This window comes from Sceloporus occidentalis, unplaced genomic scaffold (genome assembly GCF_023333645.1).
Source record: "Sceloporus occidentalis isolate IW3139 unplaced genomic scaffold, rSceOcc1.0.p SCAF_17, whole genome shotgun sequence".
Classification (NCBI taxonomy): Eukaryota; Metazoa; Chordata; class Lepidosauria; order Squamata; family Phrynosomatidae; genus Sceloporus; species Sceloporus occidentalis.
In genome coordinates, this window is record NW_028316997.1 from 16,363,986 (window position 1) to 16,382,466 (window position 18,481).

General features: G+C 36.7%; 1 protein-coding gene across 1 annotated transcript in view; it reads left to right on the top strand.

The window, feature by feature from the left end:
• Nucleotides 1-18,481, top strand: part of LOC149302902 (reelin-like) — a 172,798-nt gene that overhangs the window by 128,663 nt on the left and 25,654 nt on the right. Inside the window, exons 35-52 of the mRNA XM_089482100.1 lie at nt 2,638-2,796; nt 3,202-3,390; nt 4,690-4,963; nt 5,429-5,569; nt 6,589-6,766; nt 7,015-7,099; nt 7,697-7,879; nt 8,006-8,177; nt 8,329-8,431; nt 8,913-9,139; nt 9,727-9,947; nt 10,732-10,879; nt 11,507-11,765; nt 12,516-12,765; nt 14,010-14,178; nt 16,736-16,876; nt 17,078-17,255; nt 18,244-18,437. Coding sequence (XP_089338226.1) covers nt 2,638-2,796; nt 3,202-3,390; nt 4,690-4,963; nt 5,429-5,569; nt 6,589-6,766; nt 7,015-7,099; nt 7,697-7,879; nt 8,006-8,177; nt 8,329-8,431; nt 8,913-9,139; nt 9,727-9,947; nt 10,732-10,879; nt 11,507-11,765; nt 12,516-12,765; nt 14,010-14,178; nt 16,736-16,876; nt 17,078-17,255; nt 18,244-18,437 — 3,271 coding nt within the window. The remainder of the gene's footprint in view (nt 1-2,637; nt 2,797-3,201; nt 3,391-4,689; nt 4,964-5,428; nt 5,570-6,588; nt 6,767-7,014; nt 7,100-7,696; nt 7,880-8,005; nt 8,178-8,328; nt 8,432-8,912; nt 9,140-9,726; nt 9,948-10,731; nt 10,880-11,506; nt 11,766-12,515; nt 12,766-14,009; nt 14,179-16,735; nt 16,877-17,077; nt 17,256-18,243; nt 18,438-18,481) is intronic.

An 18,481-nucleotide genomic window follows, 5' to 3' on the forward strand; every position in this document is an offset into this window, starting at 1 on the left:
TTTACATTAAGTAGCATAATAAATAACTGGATTTCAAGCATATGGAACAATGCTACTTAATGTAAAACCAACAGAGGGCAGCATTCTGTCCGAACATATATGGCTAATATATGTTCAGACAGAATGCATTATTATGCAACTTAATGTAAAACCAACAGAGGGCAGCATTCTGTCCGAACATATATTAGCCATCTGTGGCAGTGAGCTCATTTGCATTTATTCAAATAAAATACATTCCCATGATGCTTTCGTCTAACAGTTTAATACAAAAAAAACCCAAAATAAATAGAAAAAAAGAGTTTTCAAGTTCGACAGAATTAATGTCCGCGAGTGCGGACATTTAACTGTTGCAGCGGGGAGACCAGCGGATCATGGGGATATATTTTATTTAAATAATTAATAAATGAAAATGAACACACTGCCACATATGGCTAATATATCTTCGGACAGAATGCTGCCCTCTGTTGGTTTTACACTGAGTAGCATAATAACTTTGGATTTCAAGCATATGCTACTTAATGTAAAACCAACAGAGGGCAGCATTGTGTCCGAAGTTATAGTAAGTTATTTATGCTAAGTTAAATGTCCGTACCGGCGACTTTGTTGGTCGCTGGCACTGACATTTAACTGACACAGCGGGGAGACCACTGGTGTCCCTGCTGTGTCAGTTAAATGTCCGTACCGGCGACTTTGTTGGTCGCTGGCACGGACTTTTAACTGTTGCAGCAGGGTCCCAGGTTGATTTTTTTTTTCTGCCTAGCAACTAGTGGTAAAGGGCCGTGCGAGTGAGCCTATTGGTCGCTTGCACAGCCCTTTACCCTACGGATTTCTGCTCCCGTTATCCAACGCAGCATCGCAGGGGTTAACGGGAGCGGAAATCAGGAGTTAAAAAGGCCGTGCGAGTGAGCCCTATTGGTCACCTGCAGGGTCTTCCTCTGGCATCAACCAATTGGTTGATGCCAGAGGAAGACCCTGCAGGTGACCAATAGGCTCACTCACACTGCCCTGTAACCCCTGACGACGAACCTGCGGATTTCCACTTCAGTCAACTCCCGCGATGCCGTGAAGATAAGGTAAGTTAGATGGGGAAGGGACCGGGGAGAATAGTAGACGAAGGCGAAGATTCTTCGTGTGTGAGTCTTCGTCTTCGCCTACGTTTTACCGGCACTGTCTTCTCTTCTTCATGTCTTCGGAACGAACACGAAAACGCACTCTTCGTGTTCGTTTTCATGTTCGCCCGAAGACGAATGCACAAGTCTAGTTTGAACCATGACTACACTTTTTTATATCATAATACATCTTGTCCCGTATGTGACCATGTGATTTTTTTGAGTGAAAAAGTAAATAGAGGTGTTTCTATTTCTGTGTATCCGGCAAGCTAATTAGATGTACGGTGCCTACATAATTAAGTAAAGCCCAAGGGTCACCAAACCTACATGTAAATTGACAAATGAGTGCAATATATTTTTGATTTATATTGTTCATTAACCAAGGATAATAATGTATTATTAACGACTTCAAAACAACTGACTTTCACCCCTAACTGTGGATAATGTATTGCATGTCAATGCATTCTATTCAGTAACTAATTACTTTTACTTTGTAGGAGTAAAACTAAAGATCTCAGTTAGTACACAAAATATTCTGGTTTCCAGAATAGTATTTCTGCCTACCACCTTGTTCTTGAAATAGGACACTGCTAATGCATACTGAAGATTATCATTTTAAAATTGACACCATTTCAAGGTTGAATATATATTTATGATATAAATTATATAATTTTGATTCAATCCTCTTGTGGGGAACATTCCGCAAAGCTCTGTGATGGATGTCAGGATTAAGGTTTAGGTTAATTGGTTGAGGAAATGTCCCAAGGAAGATGTGGGTGCCCAAGATGCTGTAAAACTTGTGGATATTAGGGCAAAACCACCATTCGAATTTGTGTTTTGCACTTTACAATTAGGCAGTAGCAATGTCATTGAGGTTTGGATGTTTATTTGTCCCTCCAAACAGTTCTGGATAAATATTGTGCTTGTCAAGGTATATAATGCCAAGTTATATATCCCAAAATCAATCTTAACATCAAGGAACTCAAGCAAAAACAATCCCATTCTAGCAAGGCACGCCACTCATCCCAAAACTATCTACAGGACACACTTCTGAAATGAACATGCATTTTATTTTTTCTAGTTAATCTAACATTAAATACATTAGCTTTCTATAGTTTAGTTTACTGTTAACTTTTCTGTATTATTTATTGTGTAAAACCAGGTGGTTACCTTTCTGTCCACCCGTGATTTACTTGAAACTGGATGAACACATCAATGTAGAATGTTTTCTGAAAAGGTTACAAATGTAGAACACATTTCTTCTTTGCAAACTTTAATAATATCTTTTATAAGGTGCACATTTACCTCTGTCTGGGTCCATTCTAAGTATGCTTCGTTTACTACAGAGGTTAAAAAAAAGGCAAATAATATACAATAAACCTGGCCATATTTAATGGATTTCTAAATATTCTGCTACAGCACTGCTGGACATTCTACGATAGGCTAGCGATAGGCTAGCTTTAATGTGACACAATCAGATTGTATGTGTGTGTGTGTGTGTGTCTAATAATGTTTTTCTGAAACTCAGGCATTGTTGTCCAATATACAAATGACAATGGGATCAGTTGGAATCTGCTGCGGGAACTGGATTTCATGTCGTATTTAGAGCCACAAATAATTTCTATAGACTTACCCCAAGATGCCAAAACCCCTGCTACAGCATTCCGATGGTGGCAGCCACAGAGAGGTAAGATGAATCCATAAATAAAAAGGAGATCAGCGTAAAATTATGCGAAAAATGCTCTGTGTTGTGAAATGAAAGCATATGACACAATACCGCGTGAGTTTCCTTTTTAGAATTCTAGGTATGGTTGTTGCATATATGAACTTGACAATAGATCTATCTCAAAAAGCCTGAAGAATAAAAGTACTGAAATATTCATGAACATATTGCCCTATAGGAGATATGCATCTTGTCAGCTGTAAATTGCCATGTCCTGAATGTATTGTTTTATGTGGCGCACAGAATTTATTTGAACAATAATATGCCTGGACCCGCTTATGATGTTCATTTATTACCGATTTATTTGTAATTTGCATCAATGATTTGACATATCGTGATACTACTCTCTGTTGCCTTTCTTTTTTCTAGGAGAACTGTCGGCACAATGGGCCCTTGATGATGTCCTGATTGGGATGAATGACAGTTCACGTTCTGGATTTCAGGACAAGTTTGACGATTCTGTAGATCTGCAAGCCAACTGGTACAGAATACAGGGTGGTCAGGTAGATGTTGACTGCCTGTCTCGGGATACTGCCCTTGTGTTCAGTGAAAGTACAGGTATGTGTTATAACAACAAATTGATCCAAGCCTGGGATATTGGGATTCAGCCAATATAAAGAAAGTAGTTATAATAGGAAAGTATGAGTTTTGATATATATATATATATAGTATGAGTTGTGATATAGATATATATAATTCTGTTGTGGAGGGCGCATTAAATAATCAGGCATTAGCAACTGCTTATGCTATGTTAAATCATTTATCTTTCTCATTGTTACGTTATAGCTTCTGTAAAGAAATGGTTTGCACTGTGGCAAATAGGGTTTAGAAAAAGTGAGTTGACTGCTGCCATGGATATGTAAAAGTCTGCGTGGCTACACTGTACACATGTGCAACAATTCAGTCGACAGTATTGAGCTAAAAAGTTAATATATGCCCTATACCACATTTCTCTCAAGTGTTCTGTTGTTCAGCTTATTTACAGCATGGGTATCAAAAGAGAGGCCCACTGGTATTGGACACAAAAAAGTCAAAGTCAAAAAAATGATATTTTATGTGAAGTCTAAATAGAGCCACGGTGCTAGGTATATATTAGACATATGCATTGAGCAACATACATCAAGAAATTGAATATTTTCTAAATATCTAACTTGATTTAATTATTAAATAGGATTGGTATTCAAGCTAGTAATTCATTTTTATTTATTGATTTATAAGAACAAAATACTGCCAGGACCTCATGTAGAGAATGGGGGAATTAAATCTCAGAACTAATGACTGCTTAAATGTTTAATTTAATATTATATAAAACTTAACCTGTATTTAACTCAAAATAAAATATTGAAGGACAGAAAAACTTCCCTGAGGGATATAAACAAAAAACTGAATAGGTACCTGTATCCTTCCTAGAATGCCTGACTAGGGGAAAATAAGCAGACTAGAGAGGCAGCTCCAGGCTCTTATTGCTTGATTTGCAAGCTACAGAGCATGCAAAGAAGACGATTATTAGATTTTTGATTCTCCCATTTGAGCTGTAGGTAGATTTTTGCTATTTTGCGATGTGTGAGCGAATATCAATTTTAAAGAAATATCGTACAAATCCACTAACTTATTAGTCATCTTATTTTTTCCTAGTCAGCTATTCTAGGAACGCTACAGGTACCTATTCAGCTTTTAGTTTTCAATATTTTACTTTAAGTTAGATAAAATGTAGGTTCATTCATTCATTTAGACACAGTAAAGGAGTTCAAGAAAGGATATGGATATTATCCCAAAAAAGTAAACAAGATTCAAAAAAGACAGATAATTTGTTCTTTTCTGCAGTCACTATCTATGTATCGATGTACTTTTTTATAGGGAAACCCCACTATGCTGAGACATGGGACTTTCATGTAATGGCTTCCTCTTCTCTGCAATTTGAGTTGAACATGGGATGCAGTAAGTCATCTAGTGACTCTCACACGGTTCAGCTTCAGTACTCTCTGAATAACGGAAGAGACTGGCAACAAGTTACAGAAGAATGTGTACCGCCTAGCATTGGCTGTCTGCATTATACAGAAAGCTCTGTGTACTCACCTGAAAGGTTCCAGAGCTGGAGAAGAATTACTGTCTACCTTCCGCCTTCAACAGTGTAAGTCCTTCTATTTTGCACATTATATTATTACATTTTGTGAGCCGTGCTCATAATGATTAAAATGCTTTTCTGGCAAAGAGAGAACAAATCAAATTTTAACTGGAATAAAAATATGGATGTAGATGTATTAACCCAAGGAAAGGGGAGTCATAATAGTAGAAGATACCTCTGAGATCTGAAAGCTTATATAACTTTTTTATTGTTGGTCATTTTTATCTGTCTCCCTAACTTATTGTGTTACTCACCACCATTGTCCACTCTGGTCAACCTATTTCTTTGTTCACTTGCTGCTGGCTTTATCTGCTTACATGATGATGTAATTTACCAAAACAAAATAGGTTTGGACCAGTGGCATGTTTTTTTTTTTATGTTCTTGACTTTGCAACAAAACATATTTTATAGAGACCAGATAATACAGTATATGTATTTATTCAATTTCTATTTATTGTTCATTTGTGGTAGATCCCCAAGGACACGCTTCCGATGGATCCAAAATAATTATGGCCATGGAGGTGATGCCTGGGCCATTGATAATGTTGTACTTTCATCAGGATGTCCTTGGATGTGTTCAGGCCACGGCTTATGTGATTCAGGCCGTTGTGTGTGAGTAAAAGAAAATACTTTACTTTTTAACCCAGTTTTCACAGATGCAGTGGCTACAACAACAAGACAAGGTAGCCCTTTCTTCCTTTCTTCATGATGTTATGGAAATGTTAACAAGCTTTCTTAAGCTTAGTAAAATTTTCATAGTGAGAAACATCATTGTTGGTATAAATATAATAGGAGTTAGGAATATAAAGTGATGTGGGCCGTATAGAAAAATCGTGTTATTACTAAAGCTACCAAAATGATCTTATTCATTTAACCATCCTGGTGGTTTCTATGGTGATAAGGCCCCATAATGGTCATATTTAGAGCGTTTCTGTCACAGAGTGGTAAAAGTGGCACAATCATTAAAGCAACCAGCTGTCTTATTGAAGAATATATTTCCATAAGAAATAATAAGTTATGAAAGAATAAGTTTCCAAAAGTGGAATGTGAAAATGTACAAACAGGGTTTTACCAAATATTTATTTATGTGGAGTAGAATTCAAAAATCTCCTGCCTTTGCATTTTAAATACAAATACAGGAGAAGATCAGCACCTAATGTTAGCACCAGGTATAGTCTAGAGGTACACTGTATGGAGGATTGTATGTTATATTCATGGCCAGTCTTAGTACTAGGCAGCCAAAGCAGCTGCCTGGGATACCTTAATCAGCAGGTGGGCTCAGCAACTGTAAAAATGTCCGACATGAACCATGTCCAATCCTATGCCTGATTAAAATGAGTGTGTGTCAGTATACAGGGTTATAAGTATTATATTTGAGTGTCAGCGTATAGTGTTAGACTGAATGTATATGTTTGCATATAGTGTTAGTGTATAAGTCAGGAAGGTGGTGCACATGACGAGAGCAGAGCACTGAGCAGTGAAGAGAAACTAAAATCCTATTAGGTCCAAATATTACTTCATAATCCACTGTAATCCGCAATAGCACTGGTTATATATAATTGCTTCCAACCTCTTCCTACAGATTTCTAGTGACACGTATGATCACCATATTAAAATGTTGTTTGTTTTAGATGTGATCGGGGCTATGGAGGCCCATATTGCGTCCCTATTGTTCCTTTACCCTCCATTCTGAAAGATGATTTCAATAGTAACCTTCATATTGACCTCTGGCCTGAGGTGTACGGGGCAGAGAGAGGAAACCTGAATGGAGAAACCATGAAATCAGGAACCGTGCTGATCTTTAAAGGGGTACGTTATTGTTAAACTATATATTGTATACTATGATTGCCGGTTTATGTTGCAAAACGGTAATGCTTCTGTAACCTTGGAAATGTCAAAGTAACTTGTTACATGATGAACATGATAAGCAATGAGGTATTCATTAGAAAAGTCTAATAAACTGAGTTTATAGCCCAAACCTGATCCCTACACAATGTCAGTATAGGATTAAGCTGTTCATATGTAAAATGCTAAAAATGTGTATTCTGTATTTCCAGGAAGGATTACGGATGATTATCTCAAGAGATCTCGACTGTGTGCATGCATTATACATTCAATTCTCATTTAAATTTATTACAAAAGGTAAGTGATGTGTGCTAAAATAATTTGCTGTACATTCCTAATCATTTCTGTGATTCTTTTTTTCTGCATGTGCAAAATTCCAAGTCAGTTTTGAGAAATTTTGTTTCACAGACTCCCTAACTACTGAAGAAAACATTCTGAAAGGAGTACCAAGCTGCCCTTGTAGAATGCATAGCTAAATCTGAGAGATTGAGATTTTCCTACATTCATTGTAAATTATTCCAAGGCCAGTTCGGCCTATCTTGCAAGAGAAGCTCATTAGTATTGCTAAGTGTGTAATACAGAGTGGTGTACATACAGTGCATCCCTCTGTGGCTGTCATTTAAAAGGTCACAAACGTGTCCTTACATACACCATATTTACCATGCAAACGCAATGGTTTGGATTTGTAGAAAATATCCCTTTGAAGAAAAATAGTTGATTATTCAGACTAATCCAAACTGAACAATCCACATTTAACATAACATAGAGCTGTTTGATTCTTATGTGTCGAAGTGCTATGAATTATTTTAAAGTAAAATGGATTATGTTAATGCATCATACAATTTTTCAGTGTATAGAATATCTTCCAAATGATGAACTGTTTTTGTGTTGCAGGCACCCCAGAGAGGTCCCACTCGATTCTCCTCCAGTACTCCGTCAGTGGAGGAATTACATGGCACCTGATGGATGAATTCTATTTTACCCAAACCACAGATGTATTATTTGTCAGTGTTCCTTTGCCACATGCAGCACAAGCCAATGCTACGAGATTCAGACTTTGGCAACCTTACCATAATGGTATATACATTATATATATCTTAAGGCTGATGGGTTTTTTCAATTTAGCAGCTTTGAAGGACGTCCTTATTTTTGGGCACTTCTTTTATTGTCATTTCTGTTGCAAATATATGCTATCTTCCATAGGTAAAAAAGATGAGATATGGATTTTAGAAGACTTTGTCATTGACGGGAATGCCTTTAATGATCCTGCAATCCTTCTGGATACATTTGATCTTGGCCCAAAGGAAGATAACTGGATTTTCTATCCTGGTGGCAATATTGGTCTCTATTGCCCCTACTCTTCAAAGGGAGCACCGTAAGTATTGTTTGCTACTTATCTTCAAGAAAGGTCTTAGAGACTTCTAAAACTGTTTATGCATTAATTTTGATAGATTCATTATATGTTTGTGATCATTTGCTTGTCCTGCTAAATTGAATTCATTCAACAACTCTCTATTCATTATCAGGGAGGAAGATTCAGCAATGGTATTTGTTTCAAATGAAGTTGGAGAACATTCCATCACCACAAGGGATCTGTATGTTGATGAGAACACCATTCTCCAGTTTGAGGTTGGATCATTGCATCACTTTCCTATAAGTCTCTGTAACTCATGTGGTCATTATTAATACTAGACTTGTGTATTCGTATTAGGGGGAACATGAAATAGAGGTTACGTTATCATTGTTCAAACCGAATATGGCTTTGTTTAAGAAAATCTCTTATTTAATTCCTTTCTCACAAAGTACCAAAGTACTTTTGACATGCATTTTCAGTGCATTCTCCTTGTACTATAAAACATTTTCCTTAGAAATAACCAATCTAATCAAGGAAAATATGAATTGGCCAATATTTTAATTAGTTACATTTATTTTGGTAAGGTCTGAGCAAAGGTAAAAAGAGTGCTGTTGCTATTGTTATTTTATACAAGTGGTGCTAGGTGTACTCACAGTAACTGAAGTGTTTCAAATATTTTGAAAGTCATCTCACTGATTATATGTAAGCTCAGTGTATGTTCCATTATCTTGAGAGATATTATTTTATGCTACTCAGATCAATGTAGGGTGCACAACTGACAGCTCTTCTGCTGATCCAGTGAGGCTGGAATTCTCGCGGGATTTTGGTGCTACTTGGCACCTGCTTCTCCCTCTGTGCTACAGCAGCAGTCACATCAGCTCCTTGTGCAACACCGAGCACCATCCCAGTAGCACATATTATGCTGGGACCATGCAAGGATGGAGAAGGGAAGTTATCAGCTTTGGGAAACTCCACCTCTGTGGGTAAGTCAACATACTTTTATCATTACTCTTGCATATTATGGGTTATACTTTGTATCACTAGTAATAAAACTGTGATTTAAAATGTCATATCATAGGGTTGACCCTTCTTGCAAGAAAAACTTGTGGTGGTTGGTCCTACATAATGCATTCATTATAATTTCATGTCACCTCATCTACAATGTTTTATTTGGTAAATAAACACCATAGTCGTTTAACATGAAATGCAGTGGTCTGATACATTTAAGGTTATTTTTTTGTCAGCAGTCTGTATTACAAATATCTTCATGTTACTATAGCTTTTGTTTCCTAATATCTAATATAATGTTGGCTTCCATTCAGTGTATATATTGTTGATTTATTTTAGTCTTTTACATAATACATTAGTTCAGAAATTGATTTTCTATGGAAAAAACACAGGCTCTTCTTCAAAAGTAAGTCTTTATTGTTTTATGACAACAATGTAAAAACTAAGAGAGAAAAAAGTACTCCTTAAAAGTCTCTATATCTCTAATATACTCTGCTGATTTTACTTAATAGTGATGTCATTTTGAGTTAGTTAAAAGTTTTTCTATTTTCTGTCTTTGCAGTTCTGTTCGATTTAGGTGGTACCAGGGATTTTACCCAACCGTGATGCAGCCGGTCACATGGGCCATTGATAATGTATATATTGGGCCCCAGTGCGAAGAGATGTGTAATGGCCATGGAAGTTGTATCAATGGGACCAAATGTATCTGTGACCCAGGCTATTCCGGTCCAACATGTAAAATCAGCACTAAGAACCCAGACTTTCTAAAGGATGATTTTGAAGGTATGTGTTTTTCTATGAAACGAATGCATCAGAAGTTAATATCAGCTACTACAATGATAACTTAAACAAGACTTCTTGATTACTATTACTACTATTACGATGTTTGATTACTATGAATTACTTATCTTTTTTCAGAGGTGTTAGTAATGGAGAGACTGCTTTTAAAGTAATTTAAATTTGCATGGTGTATATTCCAAGAATTTGTTTATCAATCCACTCTTATCACAGTACTAATATGTCTGCTCCATGTTATTTTTATTAGCCTTTCTTAGCTTTGTCTGGAGTGATCTGGTGTTAGCAATATAAACTACACATGGACCAGGCCACCATCTCATGTGTTTAAAGCTGGACCCCAGTGCTAGGTTAATCATTGATTGCGTTGATAAGTACTGAAGGCTTGGAAGTCATTTTAGTTCAACACTGATTCTGCAAAGTATGTTAACCAAATATATTCTGTCTAGTTCCAACATATTTCTTGGTCAGAAATGCTTTTGACTTGATAAAGGGAGGACTCCCGAAAGCTCGTCTATTATTTTAAATACTGTTAGTCCAATAAAAAAGGTATTACAAGATTCTGCAACATTCTGGTTTTTTGCAACATATTTCTAGTGATCCAGGCCTGGACAAGCTTTACCAAGATACATTTATTGCTTAAATAATGCTAGCGTGATGTTCATAGCAAACAATGTTGAGGATTTTATATGGTTGTTGAGACAAGAGTCTTATCAGTATTAATGTACCATAGGTCTCACATCGCCCGTTATTGTATGCTCTGTCCACTCAGGCCAGTTAGAATCTGATAGATTTCTTTTGGTCAGCGGTGGAAAGCCTTCTAGGAAATGTGGAATTTTATCCAGTGGAAATAACCTGTTTTTCAATGAAGAAGGTTTGAGAATGCTCATGACTCGAGACCTGGATTTATCCCTAGCAAGGTAAGATTTTTTTTTGTATTTATTACCCTAAATAAACTGAAATCTGATACCCTTTATTGGTCCAAAAGGGAAGAATAATGTAAAGTTACCTAAACTTTCTGGACCTCAGATGTTTTTTCCTTCTTTTGGATCAACAGCAACAAATTAACAGATATAGGAAAGGCTGAACTTGATGGACGCATGTCTTTTTTCAGCCTATATAACTATGTAACTATGTCACTTTAGAAGATTAAACACACATTTGTTTCTCAGTAACAGTAAACTGAATGGTATCTTGCAAAATTAGCAACAGGAAAGATACATTTTCTTTTCATGATTTTTCTGAGAAGCTAGTCACTCCTAACAATAACTACTACTTGTACCGTCAATAATTTGTCTCTGTTGAGAAGTGAATTTTTACATAGGAGAGTTTGAATTGGCAGTGAAAATAGTAATAAATATTAGAAAAAAATAATTATTATGATATGAATTAGAAAAAAAAAATGACGCGGAAAGTTAAGCCGAAACGTTTTGACTTGTGTTTTGGTGTTTTAGTGGGCTAAGTGGCATTTTTTTTAACAAAATGTAGAAAGCTGCTATATCTGTCTGAGGATACTGCTTCAATTATGTTATATCAACCCCTTTTAGATTTGTGCAGTTTTTCATGCGGTTAGGCTGTGGAAAAGCAGTTCCAGACCCCAGAAGTCAGCCTGTCCTTCTGCAGTACTCACTGGATGGAGGGCTGTCGTGGAGCGTTCTGCAGGAGTTTCTCTTCAGCAACTCCAGTAATGTGGGCCGTTATGTTGCACTGGAAATCCCATTGAAGGCACGTTCAGGTTCTACCCGCCTCCGCTGGTGGCAGCCATCTGAGAATGGGCATTTCTACGGCCCTTGGGTCATTGATCAAGTAAGAAATAACTGGGGTTTTTTTTACACACAATAAAAAAAATCTTCAGACAGTCTCACAGAAGACAATTGATTTCAGTTACTTCATACTACTTCAATTTAAGTCAGTTTGTGTATTTACTTGAAGAGATTAACTACAGTTAGTAAACAATGATGTGCATTTCATTCATGTAGAATGCCAGGTTAACACAGCATGATGCAGCAGGATGTAATAGAGAAGTCAATAGCAAGCAGAGGGGACACGGAGATCCACTATGAGTTCTATCAAGGAGGCATGACATGACAATGCACAGAATCTTCAGGTTGTGCATGTGTAGCACTTTAAATTAAGTTACTGCTCACCCTCAACTAGCCAATTTCCTACATCCACAGTAAAAAATTAATAGAAGCCAGCAGGTTACATGCATGGAATAGAGTAGAAAAGACAGGCTAGACAATTTTAATAATAGAAGTTTCATAAAAATAGGTTAAGAAAGAGGAAATTTCAAATGCTCAACGTGTTCTGTATTTTTTGGCCCATATCTACGTTTAACTCCTGACAAAAGAGAAAACACATTGAAATGTTAAAAGACATGTAATTAAGTGTAGAAATGAAACAATGATGTGATGAATCATAATACACCTGTTTTGTCTTGATTTTCTGTTATCATTTTCTGATAATTTTGCATGTTTTCAGTAAGATAAGCAAACATACAAAACTGCGCTTTTCAGCCCAAGTTTTCAAGTCATACAATATATTCTTATCCTACAGATCCTTATTGGTGGGAATATCTCTGGAAACACCGTTTTGGAAGATGACTTTACAAGTCTAGACTATCGAAAGTGGCTTCTCCATCCAGGTGGCACTAAAATGTCAGTGTGTGGATCTACTGGCGATGCCCTGGTCTTCATAGAGAAGGCTAGCACTCGTTATGTGGTGACCACAGACATTGTTGTAAATGAGGACTCATACATACAGATGGATTTTGCTGCATCTTGCTCTGTTACTGACTCATGTTATGGTAAGACTGCTTGTAGATCAGAACAATATATACAGTATATATGCAGTCTAGGAGTAACAACAGCTCAGCCACAAAATGGTAGACTATGCATAGTCACAGAGTGGGGCTGCTGAGTGCTGAAGCCCACATCATCTAAAAGTCGCCTGTCCTCTAGGATAGTCTATAGTCTAGGAGTAACAACAGCTCATCCACGAAACTGTGGACCACGCATGGTCACAGAGCAGGGCTGCTGAAGTGTGTATCACATAAAAATTGCCTGCCTACTGCAACATTACTGACTACAGAGTTGCAAACTGCCTCTGAAAGCAAAATCAACACAAGCGTTGTGAGTTTCATGAGAATGGGTTTCTATAGCCAAGCAGTTGCACACAAGCCAAAGATCACTATGATCAATGTCTAGCACACCACCACAGGACTCACTGGAGTAATGGAAACGTTCTCTGGATTGATGAAGTAGGCTTCACTATCTGGAAGTCTGACAAATTAATCTGGGTTTGGTGGATGCCAGGAGAATGTTTTGCGGAGACAATTGTACGCTTCCAATTTTGTGGCACCAGTTTGAGGATGGCCCTTTCCTGTTCCAGTATAACTGTGCCTCTGTGCATAAAGCAAGGTTAACAAAGATATGGTTTGACGAGTTTGGTGCGGAGGAACTTAGGTACTTTTGGGATAAAATGGAATGCCAATTGTAAGCCAGACCTCCCCATCCAACATAAGTACCTAACCTCACAAACATTCTTTTTGCTAAATGGGCACACATACTTGCCTACACACTCCAAAGTCTTCCCAGAAGAGTGGATGCTGTTACAACCACAAAGAAGAGGGGACCTTTTTGGAATGGGATTTCCAATCAGCACATATAGGTGTGAGGGTCAGGTGTCCACATATTTTTGGGACATAGTATATGTCTTTGTACTTCAATGTACCGTATGTGAATTTGGTCATATTTTCACCAGTTATCAGATAATTTTTAAAAATGCAACAATGGCAGGTGGTTGTAATATTAGGAAAGGGAATGTGAAATAAGTAGTTCAGATTTCACATAAAGGAAATCCAAGATTTACAATAATTAAGTGATTTTGAAAATCATGCAAAATAAGTTATACGGTATAGTAGTAAAAAGAGTCATTAGGTTGTTGCCATCCAACAGCTAAAGTAAAGTCTTTCAACGCAAGTGAAAACTGTGAGTTACGTTCATTTTCAATATGTTTAATTAAAACCTTGTTTTATATCTTTTATTATAGCCATTGAATTGGAATATTCGGTGGATCTAGGACTGTCATGGAATCCAGTTCTTAAAGACTGCCTACCAACCAATGTGGAATGCAATAAATATCAGCTTCAGAGGGTCCTTGTATCTGACACCTTTAACAAGTGGACCAGGTTCACCTTGCCTCTGCCTCCATACACCAGGTATATATATATATTTTTTTTTTTTTTTTTTTTGATTCCTGTAGTTAATCACATGATCGGTGGGCATATAGCAAGTCAGATAACTTGAGTGCACTTTCAATGTCTAAGAAATCACATAGTAACAGCCTATAGACCACTCCCAGATCTCATTGTGTAATAATCAGCTTTATTTTTTATACAGACTTACCAGTCTGTATATTAATTGACTAAATAATTTATAAAAGTACATAGATCTTCCTGTTTTCAATATCATAATGGATTGTGGTACGAAAAACTTATTGTGTTGTTGCTATATCCCTTTAAATGAAAAATACCCCATAACAATTATTTAGTGCTTGTTGTGTTTAGGTAAACACTACTTCAAATACGAAGCTGGGAAGCAGCTTGAAAAATTGGAAACGTTTTACTAAACAAACTGCCAACTGGAGTTAGGTTTATTGGGTTTGGGTTTGTTCTGTGTCTGCACTTAGAGCAATTATTTCTACAATCCCATCTGCTTACGGAACTATCTTTACAACAAACAGGACAGATACAAAAATAGCAGTGCTTTCAATATGAGTGAATTAGTAGGGCGTAGATGCCTCTCATAATCCTCTTTTACAAACGATTGAGATCTCCAGGTTGATTTGAGGACATTTGTGTTTCCTTAACAACAAGTTTTACAAAACACAGATATTCCTCCTTTAAGATAGAATGGAAAGTTTTTGCATGATGGTTTACTGAAATTTTAAACAATTTTGTACAGAACAATGCAAAGATATTGTCTGTATGGGTTTAACCATTTCTTCCTCAAAATGTCTTTGACACTAAACCATTCATTCATTAATTGTAGAATATATCCCCTACCTAGCATCTCGTGGTTCTAGTACTGACTCACCAATCTGTTTAATGACAGTGGCTGTAACAATTCTATAGGACAGTTCTATCCATTTGTTATTAACCCATTTTGCCTCAAACACAGAAGGAATGTTGTAAACATTCTGATGATTTAGAGCCATCTTTTCAATGGGACAGAACCGTAGTTGTACAAGGCCCTACTACACACAAGGACATTATCCTTTACTTTTGCCCACCTCTACTTTTAAAAGGTCCATTGGACATGTCTTGAAACACTTTATGGCAAACCACTTCAACAAATGTCCAAATTCTTAATGAGGGTTCAAAAAGGCACCCAGCTTCAAAACACTGTAAATTATGTAAAATTGTAAAAAATCATTTCATTTGACCAATATAAGTCACAGTAGAAAACCTTTCACGCAAACAGGACATACTCGGCAAAATACATTTTATTAAGTTTTGGACAATTGGTTGACACTGCTTACAAGCAGGTGTCAAGACGTTCACAGCATTATTTTCAGGATCCTACCCCAAATGTTAATTTTAGAAGTTGTAATCTTACAATCCTTTGTATTTCAGTTTTTATCATGCAATATGATAATGTAGAGATAATTGTTGCTCTGATTTTTAGTTCAATTTGAGTTAGTGTATGAAACTTGTTTAGATTATTTGCTGTCTTACTGTATATTTCAACATTCCTTTATTCTCCTTTTGTGTTTAACCAGGCTAAACACTGCCACCAATAGGTCAAACCTGTATTACCTGATCTAAGCTTGGCGATATTATACATATTTCTTCCACAAATATGTTTTACCTATATAAATATACCTGTACAACTTTAATAAAACAGAACTTACTTTAATATGATAGTTTTAAGGCTGCTGATACTGCCTTTCATCGTTATATTTAATTATTATTATTATTTTATTAAAACTAAAACAAAAGCAGACTTTATAAGTAAACAAATAACTAAATTTGGAAGATACAAGAAAATGGTCTCCTTTATTTCTCAAACTAATTTTGCAAGAATTGCTATCTATGACACTGAGAAATAAAACACGTCTTGTTAAGTGCTGATCAGATCATTCGTATTCTTTCTGTAAAAGAGAGGCCCTATAGAAATAAAAATATATACCAGTTATAGTGTCATTTTCAAGCCATCTTTATATAATAACTAACTGATAAATGATCTAGTATTGCATGATAATATACTGTTTATTATAGACTACCTGGGATAAGATGAACCACTAAGGCTCCCAGTGTCTCCTTTTGGTATGTCTGACAGGCGCTAAGGCACAGGGACACAGACAACACAGTCTTCCACTTCCATTTAAAATGCTTTAATAAATGAAATATACCATTCACAAAAATAACTAACAATGCTTCCATGTTGCCTGGCTCACTTTGTAGCCTCAGTTAACAGAGTGGGCAGCTAAGCCACTTACCACCTTCTATTCACTGGACTTCATTGTCCTTTGTAACTCAGCTCTACAGTGTCTTAAACCCATCCTTTCCTCTTCAGGACAGGGTAATAAAGAGCCCCCACCTCCCTGGGAGGTATCTTACTCCCAAAGTTAATACATTACTCTCCTTTTGAAAGAGAAGATGATTGCTACACCTGGCTGCATGATGGCCATACTCCAAAACCTATCCTAGATCATGAACGTATTCACAGTTTAAGTTGTTCACTTATCACAATATGTATATTTTCTCCCCAAAGATCTCAAGCTACTCGATTCCGATGGAACCAACCATCTCCTTTTGAAAAGCAGCAAACCTGGGCTATTGATAATGTTTACATTGGAGATGGATGTGTGGACATGTGCAGTGGCCATGGACGATGTGTACAAGGGAACTGTGTGTAAGTATAACAGATTATTTACATGGTCTGTTTTACTGCAATGAAGACTTACCATTAAACAGTTATACACAACAAATATCTGTTCTTGGGAGCTCTTTGACTTGCACATAACTCACTGTTGTATATTTGCAGACCATGTCTTCTTTTTGATCTCCCTATTCCTGTAAACATATGCTGACATGTAATATTGCTGATTTATAGGTGTGATGACTACTGGGGTGGCATGTACTGCGATGAGCCAGAGGTGTTTTTACCAACTCAACTGAAGGACATGTTTAACCGAGCTCCGGCCAGCCAGAACTGGCTGACTGTAAATGGTGGGAAGCTCAGCACCGTGTGTGGGGCTGTAGCATCAGGGATGGCTCTTCATTTCAGTGGGGTAAGTCTAATTGTTGTCACTGTGATTTTTTGATTGACATTGTCAATAAATATTCATTCTGTTTTTGAGGAAATATTTTTAGAAATAAATAGGAAAAAAATATAAGTGATAACTATTAAAATAAATATACAATATACATGTATAAATATGAAGGAAAAATGATTTAGCCAACAGTGGGTCTGTAGTTAAAGATGATACCTTTTATTGGGCAAACATAGAAAAAGAAGTAGAACTTTATGAGCTTTTAATTGAAGAAGGAGACCTCTTATAAAGAAGAAGAGATTTCTCAGGTCCTGAAAATGCATGTGTCTATATTTCTCTGTGCTGGCCCAATAAAATCTACCAAGCTCAGCTAAAGACCCCCATCATTATGGATCAGAAAGCAGTGTGTCGGTATACAATTTACCTCCAAAAATTGAATACTGAACAACCTGTGAGTGGAAATGGGTACATAGGACAGTGTATAGTCACTACTTTCTGTAAAGAAGTTAAAAAAGAAAATGTAAAAAATCCCAAGAAAGCTGATGCATTCAGGCGCAATATACCGTAAATTAAATAAACAAAGTAGAGTTGCCGGAAGGAAACTCTTTGTGTTGGGAAAAGGTTAGGAACATAATGAAAACCATTTCATGAAGTAGTGTTCCTACAGGCAAAAAAAATACAAACACAACCTTTGTATGTGATTAGTTTAGTTGTATGAGTGCAATAATACAAGACGCATGTGTAAATTAGTGAATACATATGTGATTACACGATGACATTTGGAGTTAGTGTTAGTTTTATGGCAGAAACTCAATGCGAGCTGTAACAGCCCGGGGAGGCAATATGCAGTGTTTTAGCTGCTGCAGACTACAACCCCCAGCTGTTTGTTGAGTATAATAGTGGTTGGAGTTCACAGCAACAATTAGTGATAGATGACTGTATGTAAGAACATGCAGTGTTTTGTAAATTTTGCTGTTGCTGAATGTAATGTCTTTTTTCTCCCCAGGGATGCACCCGTATGTTAGTCTCTGTGGACCTAAATCTCACCAGCGCAGAATTTATTCAGTTTTATTTCATGTATGGTTGTCTGATAACCCCTCACAGCCGAAACCAAGGTGTTCTCCTAGAGTTTTCTGTGAATGGAGGCATTAGTTGGCACCTTCTAATGGAAATTTTCTATGAAGATTACAGGAAGCCAGGGTATGTATCTATGTACAAGCAAGCACATTTTAAACATTATTTCT